The 11,642-nt window shown below is 36.9% G+C and overlaps 1 protein-coding gene across 1 annotated transcript in view; it reads right to left on the bottom strand.

Annotated features, from left to right (window-relative positions):
* Positions 1-5,219: 5,219 nt before the first annotated feature.
* The window catches only part of LOC134842371 (dolichyl-phosphate beta-glucosyltransferase-like), a 200,720-nt gene continuing 194,297 nt past the window's right edge, over positions 5,220-11,642 (bottom strand). The window contains exons 2-5 of the mRNA XM_063858679.1: positions 10,847-11,119; positions 10,333-10,558; positions 9,602-9,815; positions 5,220-5,512 (exon numbers count right to left, since the gene is read on the bottom strand). Of these exons, the coding sequence (XP_063714749.1) occupies positions 5,352-5,512; positions 9,602-9,815; positions 10,333-10,558; positions 10,847-11,109 (864 nt within the window). The 5' untranslated portion in view covers positions 11,110-11,119 and the 3' untranslated portion in view covers positions 5,220-5,351. The remainder of the gene's footprint in view (positions 5,513-9,601; positions 9,816-10,332; positions 10,559-10,846; positions 11,120-11,642) is intronic.

Here is an 11,642-nt window from a genome sequence, read left to right on the forward strand (position 1 = left end):
TTTTTTTTCTGCAATTTATTACACATGCTAATGTAATTTACTATTAGCGCCATGTATTCTAATGATACGACCAATTTCCTTGCCTCAATTCAATTTGAAACGCATTAATCCACGCCTCATGCTGGTACAAGAACGCAATATATCCCGTGTTGATTATCCCAAAATGGCCAAAATACGCAATTTTCAAACAATGGAGACTGTAGATTTAGGGGATTGTTTTTCTAGGTTCTCCGCAAAGTGGACCCTTGAGTAGCGAATTCAGCGGAGCGGCCGAAATTCACTTCTATCTACAATCCCGAAAGGGTTAGTTGGTGGCAACTATTCTGTATTGTATTATGTTGATTGCCCCTTCTTTCGTACTGCTCTCAGACTGGCTCGTCTACGCAATACAACCGCACGAGTTTCCAATTGTAATTTAATTCAGATGAGTATACGTCTAATTACAGAAGGTTCTGAGTGGCCAGGTTATAATCTAATAATTAAATCAAAAGGAAAGGGTCCGCGACTCATCGGCCAAATTGTCTAATTGCAATCAACTTCCAGCTAACTCCACTAACATTAACTGTTCTCTCTCTCTCTAGAGAATCTCTGATGAGAACCAACTATCTACAGTTTCTGCTATAAATTTTCCTTACTCCGAGAGCGAACTACTTGACTAACTATCAATAATTGTTCTCTCTAACTAGCTGAGAACCCACTATACTCTTTCTCAGTATCAATTGCTCTCTGCTCTGACTGAGAACCAAACACTCTTAATAGCAGCTAACAATTGTTCTGACTCTTAAAGGCTCTCCGGTAACCTCCAGTTCCTTATCTTTCTTTACACTTAGTTACAGTTAGGTCACGCTATTCTCTATCAGTCCTGGCATCCGCTTAAATCACCCGTCCGCACTTGTTTTAAGATATATCCCTCCCCTCGTCAACTCTGCCACTTGCCAAGTTCGGTTTCTTTTATCAATCTTTTCTGGCTTATCAGATACCCGGTATGCAGTAAGTTTCACAAATTGACATAGCTAACAAAAGTCATACGATTCTTATCAACTAATTCCTGCCTCGGTGACTTCATCCCTCGAGTTCTACTCAACCTCCAAACCATGCTATGTTTACTCAGTGACCCTCACAAGGTCTTTAATTTAATTATCCTGTTAACATTCCGGGGAACGTATTTCGTCTATTAGGGGTCAAATTAAACCAAAAAGTCACCTCCCGGAAGCCAAGTAAATTCCCCCTCCGTTGACACTATTTCAATCACTTTCTTTTGGAACTACTTTTCTTCAATCTAGTTGAATTGCTATTACTAGATCATTTGACAAGCTAAACTGAACCCAATATTTACCAAGTCCACTTCGAACTAACTCTACTACTCCAAGCTTGCAATGCAAAAGCTATATCGCTATCATTTTCTGCTCTAGCTCGCAATATGCAAGTTTCCTCGCAATTTTTTAGCAAGGTGACCGGTTCAGATCTCCAGGGATTGGGCCGGGGATTACGCCACTTTCCGGTGTTAATCTCGGGGTTTTCTATGAAATTTTGGGGTCAAAACGCCCAAAGGTCAACTGAAGGGCACCCAGGAGTCAACCGGGGTCAAACTTCCATATTTGGGTTCAGAACCTTTTGGAGTCCTAATTACCACGTTCCATCCATATCCCATTAATACTCCACAAGTTATCCCATTTCTAAGGTCCACTATCATTTTTCTCGGAAAAGGCTATGAAAACCGGAAGGAGTCGCCTGAGGGTTTTCACTCCCCGGGGGGTCTTTTTTCGGGGTTCGTATCTTATGTTGATTGCCGCAATAAAATCATTATACCACCGTCCATTATTTTGCGTAAATTGCCTATTTCCGGTCTCAAGTGGTGTTTTTTTTCCAAGTGCTAATAGCTTCCAATCCAACTGTTGGAAGTGGTTTAAATTATAAAACAAGATTTATCTTGCCACTACCTATCATCCCTCTAAGTTTCAGCTCACTGCGTTCATTGGAGGCCGAGAAACGACTTCTGGAAATTGAGGGTGGGTTTGTTTACTTAGGGCGTGGTGGTCCGGAAGTGGGGGTCCTAGGGCTCTAGGGTTCCAAACTTAAGCTTCACTCAATTAGACCTGCAACAAAACTTGAGTCCATTACCGCCGCTAGTTTGCGAGTTCTGATGGGGCTATTAACACTTTCGTGGACCGTTATCACTTGCCCCCCAAAGGTCCGAGGGGTCCTATTTTTCATATTCCGGGTGAAATCATCACTAGTATCGCTCCTCTAAATTTCATAACCTTACCAATCTTAGTTATGATTTTTTTTGGGGGGGGGGGGGGGGGGTCGCCGATTTTATCAAATTTTATTTTCTGGTATAGGAGGGACGATATCTTCCAATTTTGATCTTATTTGAGCGACCGTTCGTTTGCTGTACTACTTAACCTAATGACGAATCATTTTTACGCTCAAGTTACTATTAGCCTTACTATACTGCATGCAGGTCCCAAGGTAATACATTCAATGTTCAGTTCTTATTTTGCCAAAAGTGTATCAGGATCACCGATCCTACAGAGACTTAACAAAAAATGGTCACAGGTAAAATATTTTTTCAAATTTGAGCCCAGCATTACTTTGTGAGTTTCGAGCAATTCTTTTTTTTTTAAAAAAAACATATTTTTTCTGGACTACGTTGTGTACGAGTGAAGGTAACCAAATCTGAATAAATGAACTATTTCTGAGAAAAAATGTGGAAAGATCAGTATTCTTTTCAAGCTCGTTTTCATGTTTTTTTTCTCTTCAATTTATTCATGCAGTAAATTAAAATCCAAAAATCAAAGCAACAGCATTATATGCAACATAATTAATATGAGTCAATTGAGTCTTGACCACGATAAAACTTATGATAAACTCAGTGGAGTGCGCAGAAGTTTTTCTAAGGCGAGTGCGGTTTTTCCGGTTAAAATTGAAAATTTTGTCTCCCCTTCCTTTTATTGAAAAATACGACTTTCTCAGCTCCCTGAAAATGTTTTACTGTCCAAAAAAAATGTCTGTTGTAGGAAAAATTACAAGAAAAGCTGAAATTGACGTTTTGAGCATTTAAAAATATTGACTAAAAATTGTGTTTTTTTTTTGGCTTGCGTTTCCTTCTCAAAGTTCATTATATTAGCGCTGAGGGCTCCTTTAGAAAATTTGAAAGCTGACTAGCCAAAACTGGTTGTCCTAAAATTTCAACAATTGGAAACTTTGTTGGAAAAATTTGGCAGTCGGAAAAATGCTACTGTTACGCATGAAATATGAACTTTTCAGTTGTTGTTGATGGAATTCCATTACAGTTGCAACGGTATGTTTTCAAACGATGAATCTATTGCATAAATTTTTTTTTTCACGTTTCTGCCGACTTTTCTACTAGTACCGGAGTTTCACAGTTGATATTATAGCATATGATGGGTGGAATTGTTCATTAGAAAAAAACTGGATAAAAATTTTGTAAATTTTTTAAAGTGTCAATTCGCTTTTCAATTGATTTCAGGTTTGGCATAAAAAATTCAAAAACAAAACTCTTAAGGCCATACTGGCTTTTCTATAGAAAACAGGGTGTCATATTTGTGCAAGATAGATCTTTGCACTTTATCTTTTCAATTAAAATATTGACCGCGGAAAAGGCGGGTCAGTTTTTAGGAGAAAAATGCTTCCAAAAAACAATGGAAATATCCAAATTCACGCTTTTTTTCAAGTTCAGAACAGTTTTTCTATCGAAAATTTGGGCGTAATTGCTTTTTCAGAAAGAAAAACTCCAACAGCTTCTTCTTTTAACAGATCGCGTATCATTGGAGTCATTTATGCAGAAAATGTTCTCAAAACCGGATTTTTGGTTGAACTCTCAATCTCAGACTTCATAGAGTAATTTCCTAAAAAAGTGAAAAAAATTGCTCAAGTTTCAAAAACGCTTAACTGATCAACAAAGGTATTCCGAAAAACCTGACACTTTTTTTTTACAAAATTTATCGAGTCGCTGCTTCTGGAGAAAAAAAAGGTCGTAATCTGTTCCTTCGATTGAACTCTTAACCTCAGATTTGGCCTGGTAGTTTTTGGGCTTTCAAAGCACGGTCCCAAAATGTTTTTTTTTTTTAATTAGGGCGTAATTATTTACTCCTGGAATATGTCCATAGAACGGACAATTTCCCGCCGTAAGTGTTTCCGCTCTTATTTCTGAATAAAACGTTGTCTACATTAAACCCTCTATCCCAGATTTCGAAGAGTAGTTTTTGAGAAAATCCAAAAATGGGTCAAACACTTCCCCCATTGAATTTTTTGAAGACCGTAAAAAGGAAAAAGATGAAAAATTGCCAACAGACACTTGGAAAAGGGTCTATGAAAGCATGAAAAATGATTAGATACCGACTTATTTTTACGAAAAAATCAACTTTCGAATTTGGAAAAATATTTGCTGGCCTTGGAATATCTAGAACAATTTATGGGTGACACTTTTTTAATCCAGAGGCGAAACTGAGCTGCTCAAAACTTGCGAAACAAAAATTTCAAGATGATTTCACTATGAGGGTTAAATATTAGCAAACATAGCCAATCGAAATCGGAAAAGAACGAACGCAAGTACACTTATAAAAAAAATACTGACTTTCTTGAAAAAAATTTCTTTTCGAACTTCAAAGAAAAAATTGATGCCCTTTAAGATCTTTGAATTTTTAGAACAATTTATGAATGGCGCTTTTTTGATAACATGAATCCAATTAGAGAAATCTGGATCAATAGTTTAAGTTTTTATTCCGCTGTGAAATCTTAAAAATATATTCCACTTTCGAAACTAGAAATCGTTCGTTTTTTCGCGCCATTTCCTCGTTCGTTTTTGTAGAATTCTATTTACGTAACTTTTAGCAGATGAATTTCAACTGAACTCAAAAAGCGCATTATACCTAAGTGCATCAATATTTTAAGACTTTTTCCTGAAAAAAAAAACAAAAAATTCAGCAAGACCTATATAACTTTGAATGATGTTGCAACTTACGAAATGGATTTTTTTCGCTTTTGAACTTTGAGGAGAGGTCAGGTCCTAGTGGGGTTGAATGCATATTTTAATACAGTTTAATGCATATCAATTATTACGCTCCGCTTGTGCTTAAAGCAAGCTCCAAGAAGCTGACCCCCAATCCAAAAAAACTAAACTTTTTTCTGAACAACACGTGGCTCACGAGTCCTCACAACAATCAATCGACTAGCAAAATGGCTGTTGAAACGAGTCGTTTCTAATTTAAATCTATTACACCAGCTAGGCACCATGACATGATAAATGAAATTTAATTTAGTACAATTGCTAACAAAGATAAATCTAGCCAAAAGTTTAAATCCAATTAAAATTTTTACGGGCTACATTATTGAATTTTTTTGGCATCTCGCGCAGTCCATATTCCAAGCATATATCTCAGTCGAATTAAGAGGATATCTTTTCCCATCTGTATCCAGGAGAACACTGGCACCAATTTGGACCCGTCTATTTCTGTCCAGTTTACTGCAACTTCTATCAACGGAATTTCTGAAACATGTTTTAGATTTGGAATATGAAAATGAGCCGGTATAAGAAATTTTTGAATTAAAACTCAATTTTCTTCAAAAAAAATTAGCCAATAAATTTAAAATAACTAGCTGCGTCATTTGGAATCAGTAAGCTGGTTTGTCTAGCCAACAGACATTTGGAAAAGTGAAATAAAGATAGTTCCGGTTTGGTCATCTCATAGAGTACGTGCTGTCAAAAAACAACGTCTTTACGTGAAAATGAATTATTTCGACCGGATAGTTTCATGGTACTCTTTAGTCCAATATTAAGCCTTGAGTTCTTTAATTTCTAATCTTAAGTTCCTGTATTTTTTTTCTGATGGACACTTTTTTGTTTAAATTAATCCAATTTGAGAAAACTGGATCAAAAGGTAAAAATTTTATTTGACCAGAAAATCTGAAAAAAATTCATTTTCGCAAGTAAAAGTCACTCACGTTTTTCGTGACCCTTAAAGATTTGCAGTAAATTGAGCGTGAAAAATGTGAAGAAATTTCCTGAAAACCAATCACGACCTTTATAGAGTCTGAACTACGTTCATCGACTCTGAACAAGCTTCCTCTGTTGCTCTTACATCCGGCACGAGAGGAAAACTGCGTGTGAATCAGTGTTCTTCGCTAAATCTACAGCTACGAATTGTCGCCTGTTAAGAATGTGAGGCAACGATTCGTCGCAAGCGACAATTCGTGGCAATTATGAAAGGCGACAATTCGCACCAAGCGTCAATTCGTAGCAAGCGACAATTAGCAGCCCGATTAACTTCTAATTAGGGGGACTATTGAAAGATGTGAACTAACCACAATGTTTTGCGGTGGTTGAGGGGTGATGAAAATCCAGCGAGCGAACAGACCTCTAAACTTAGCACCAGTTTTGAATTATATATCAAATTCAAATGAATAAACAGTATTTGAACATTAGTAGCATCTGAAACACATTTGTTTCAATTCATTCGTTTCAGTTATCATTTGCAAATCTTTTCAATTACTGAGCACCTGACCAGGATAGAGAAACATTGAAAAGAACCACAAAACATTAAGCAACAAAAAAGTCCAGTTGGAGATGCGTGAAGATAGCACGTTAGGCTTCTGTTGCCACTATCGTAGATCAAATAGACAGCATATCCAGATAACATGATCACAAAAACATTCCATTTGAAGAAGTCAAAAAGTGAGTAAAATTCTCAAAAAAAATTGACACATGCGCAAATTTGAACTATCAAAATTAAGAGTTTTCGAATTTTAAAACGTTTAATTAAAATGACTACAAGACGTGCGTTTCTATAGGGGAAAGTTATCACACCCAGCGGAACAGGCTAATTTTTTAAAGACCGAGGGTAGTTTTTGGAAAGAGCGGAAATTTTTTCTTGAACTATTATACAACTAAAAAATCAGGGTTAAACGTGCTATCAAACAAAGGAAAAACATTTCATCCTCCGAAGATCATTTACATGGAAAATGCTGGGGTAATTAGCCTCGAAACAGTTCTTAACTGGCTTAAATACAAGTCACTTACTAGATCTGTTTAACGTCAACTGACTCCGCTCCCATCAACAAAAGACAATGCCGTACCTTGGAGTAATGCAAGACCCTGAGATAGGAAAATGTCCTTCTTTTTGATTAAGATTTGGATGACATGGTCAGAATGGTAACATTTTCTACTGAGGAAAACGTGAAAAAACTGGAGAGCAACACAGTCTGGCATGCAGATGGGACCAGGGGGGGGGGGGAGGGGTTGGGCAATTCCCTACTTCACTCTGAAATCAGCTCGACAAAAAACCAACAATTCCGGTGGAGGGATGGCAGTTGGCTTTCCAGATTTCTCAAAAGATAAAAGTCTACAGAAAAACAAATTGGTGAAAATAGCTGCCGGAGAAAGTTCGCCAAGAATGCAAAATGCGAAAAAAATCCAGATTAGTTAAACTCAAATACTATAGCATCAATAACATTCTCAAGTACATCGAGAGCCCCTCGGTCAATTTCGGTGTTTAATTTCCGTGTTCTTTAATTTGACCTATTCATCTAATTTCTTTTGGTCTGGTCAAGAGTTTTACGGCTACTAATTGTCGCCTGCTACGAATCGTCGCGTGGCGGGAATACTCGCTTTGTACAAATGCTACGAATGATCGCTTGCGACGATCCAGGCCTATCTAAGGCTGTTTGGTTATAAATCTTAAATTATCCACTTGTAGTTGCCAGTAGTAATTTGAGAACAATTTGCCATAAACTAATTAATGTTCATGAAATTTTACCGCTCTTTTCTTTAAATCGCATGACTGACAATTCATGTCGTGAATAAGGTCGATGTAAATCCACCCGAGGGGCATTACCAGGAGATATAGTACTAATTCTTCGTAACGTTTTCTTTTCATTCAATTCGTTTTCTCAATCGAATTCTTTCAGTTTGTGAAATAATTTTTTATTGATTATAATGGGATTAACTGACTTTATTGCACACGAATATAATTTTCAGAACGTGATTACTTTTTAAATCTAACTCAAATGTTTATATCGTTTATATTGGTATTGGTGTTGTACTTTCTGCATCTGGATTTTATATTACATTACACAGACGTATACTCCATATTCATTTCAAATTCGAAACACTACAGGTAAAAGGTCATCCAGAACTGTATTGTAAAAACCGTGAATTCCATTTTAAACAGACTTTTTCGGGTTAAAATAATTTCTTTTCAGTTTTTAATAAACTATAACTGTGCTCTATTTGGGAGAGTGGTTTCGTCTGTTCAGAGCTATGTTCACAGAAAACTGAATTCGATTTCCGGCTAGGTGTACGCAGTTACAGGTAACTTAACGCTTCGAGGGTTCTAGGTTGTGAAAAAAATTGCAACCCTATTCGAATTTTAAAACGCTATTTTGAACACATATTGGGAGAGAATCGAAAAAATTTTGAAACTATTCTAGTCTATCGTTACTTTGCTTCAGAGTATAATATCCATAAAATTTATTCGGGGTTTAGTTATGGATCATGATAGATTAGTATAAATACTTGACAATATCATAATGCAGCAGAGAACCTATAAAAAGCGAGAGGCTCAATAAAAATGAATTTCCAATAGGGTTGCAAATCTAACACAGAGGCGAGGCTGCGCTTCGCAAACACTTGCGAGAACACGACAAAAAGCAGCTCTATAAAGTGCAATAAAACTTTCGAAATTCAAAGAAAAAAATAGATGCCCTTTAAGCTCTTTGAATTTCTGGAACAATTTATGATTTGTGCTTTTTTGGTAACATGAAACCAACTTGAGAAAACTGGATTAATAGGTAAAGTTTTATTTCGCTGAGAAATCTTTAAAATTCCACTTTCGAAATTAGAAATCGTTCACGTTTTTTCCAAGCAATTCCACGTTTAAATTTGGAGTGCTATTTAAGTCACTTACAGCAGATGAATTTAAATTGAACTCAAAAAGTGCATTATTCCTAAGTGTATCAATATTTTAAGACTTCTTCCTGAAAAAAAACAAAAAAATGGCAAGACCCATATAAGAGTCTTCACAACGTCCATTACTCTTAATTAAATTGTGTTCAACCAAATTGCAAATTATGCATTTCAAAAATCTCGCGAAGTAAATTGGGCTGGAAATTTTCTGAAAAGGGATTTACATTATTATACTGTTGTATGAAACAAATAGCTTTTTCGGTTCAATTGATGTATTAAAAAACCATCAACAGTTTTAGCCTATGACTAATCGAAAGTCAAAGCACTTGTCAACATACTGCTACTACAGCCAACCGTTTGAAAACTGCCACCAAAATTAGGACTTTTGTTTGCGACTAAGATTAGAAAAAAAGTTGCATCCTACTATCACACTACTTTACGCTCGTGAAAATACAAAAACAGGCCACAAGCAGAGAACAGATGCTATGAAATTTTCAATGCTACAGATTGTGATTATAGAAAAAGTGCCACCAAATAAGAGAACACTTTCAATGAACACTTTTATTTGCGAGTTAGGTTAGAAAAGAAAGAAGGTTAGTACTAGCACACTAACGCTCGCAAGCGCTAGTGTAGAAAAATGATCAGCAAAAACTTGAAATGTTCCACACAACTAACTCAATTGTTCTGCTAGGTAGAGTAGCTCGACGTCGAATGCCCACCTCTCCACGTGCAGAGTTGAGAAAAGGGTGAGTGCCTCTGACCTGGAGAAGAGCTTGAAGCCACACTGGGTGTCTCTGATGGTCCGAACACACAACATCCAAACCAGCATTTGGAACACTTTGGAGATCAGATTGCGTAGGAAGTTCCGCTTCGCCATTGCCTCCTGTTCCTAAAACAAAACTATGCATGCTAGCTCAGAACTTACAAAATCGGCATACACGAATAGAAATTTAAACACTAATAGCTAAAGCCGATGTCTTTAACGACGGGGAGACAGGGATTCCTGGCTCTTTTTCCTTCCCCACCTCACATAAGCATCAATTTTATGGCGTAACGAGGGGTTTTACAAGGTTAACCATGAAGACCAATATGTTTGTCATGGCCTAAAGAGCTCGCATGCCAATTTTCGTAACATTCGGATAATGTGAACAAAATTTCACTAGTAAAATTTTGCAGGTGGGGGAAAAAGGTATTTAAGATCAGATGCAATATGTGTGTCATTCGGATTTAAAGTTACATGTTGTCTTAATCGTTTCAAATATAATGCAGTTGAAGCTCTTTGGATGAATTTGTAAAAAAAAAAAAGATAACTGAAAATTTTAAAGGAAGATTTTTGGTTCGAGTTGATGACGTTGAGGAAGGAAAAACAAATGGTATGTTGTTGTACTTCGGGAAAACAAGCTCACTAAATGTGCACGTGATCCGATTGCGACTCCCTTCTTGTCAGGGAGAGAATTAAGTTTGTCATCTAGCCTCGAGACGTCACTGAACTTGGTGGCCCCGTCTGCGTCAGCCATCAGTACCCTCCTCCCCCTGCACGACAACACCCCCATCCGCACTGCCCCACCCTTGCCCCTGTTCTGCTCCAGAGTCAGCACTCGCACTTTATCGGTCGTGTGTTCTTTGGCGTACCTAAGCAAAAAATCACATTGAACAAACATCACATAACAAAATTGTGTTCTAACACTGACATTCAAAATAGCAAAATGACTGCAATTGAGCCTTACACACAATTGACCACAAAATGACGGGGTTCACCTAAAAATTTGACAAAATCTTCAAACATCGCAAATATAAAAGTAATAATTCAAAACTATACTTTACCTATAAATCAATTACATCACGTATTTTTTGTGAAACCCTTCAGGAGCCTCTAATATACATCATTATAAAAATTCTTACAATAATCAATTCACGCACTTTAAGGCTACATTTGTAGTTTCGTCTATGCTTCCATCATCCACCACAATCACTTCGTATGTGAAGTCCGGATGGCTGGTTACTTTATCTTCCAGGAAACCCAGTGCCTCTTCCATCATAACTGGTAGTCTCTCTTCTTCATTGTAGGAAGGGACCACTACACTTAAGTCCACAGAGGGGGGTGCGGAGGGACGGGGAAATAACTCATACTCACTCGAGAGAGGGTTGAAAAATTTGGATTCTGCAAGAGAACGATTAACCATACCAAAATCTGAAAAAAAAAAAATTAAAGAATTGATACACATACTGCAACGGAGTTGTACTGCTCCAAAGTTTAACCAAAGATAAGATTCAATTTTGAAAATTAACAAAAACGACAAACTTCGAATTCGATAAAAACCGTTTTCTGAGCCTTCTTCTGCCAGATAGCATGTACAGAAAACGAAGTCGAGTGAAAATTTTGTCGACTTCTTTTTTTGGGTCAACCAAATTGATTTTCTGAGCTCTCGCAAATCACTGTAAAGACCCTATTTTGACCAAATTTTCTGTGCCGCAAGCAAATTTTTGAAAAGGCGTTTTTCGGCACTTTTTGGAAAATTTTGACATTTTAATTTTGCCATTCAATTATGCCGACGGCTTAATTTTGCCATTCAATTTTATGGTAATTGTTCACTTACGTTGCCCAAATGGTTCCATAGATGCTTTCTCATAAAAGTCATACTTCAGTTTCGAGACCTTACATGTCTAAGTGATATAAATGACGCTATTTCTCGAGCTACTATACATTTTAGTTTTT

The sequence above is a fragment of the Symsagittifera roscoffensis genome, chromosome 3 (genome assembly GCF_963678635.1).
Source record: "Symsagittifera roscoffensis chromosome 3, txSymRosc1.1, whole genome shotgun sequence".
In the NCBI taxonomy this organism is placed as follows: Eukaryota; Metazoa; Xenacoelomorpha; order Acoela; family Convolutidae; genus Symsagittifera; species Symsagittifera roscoffensis.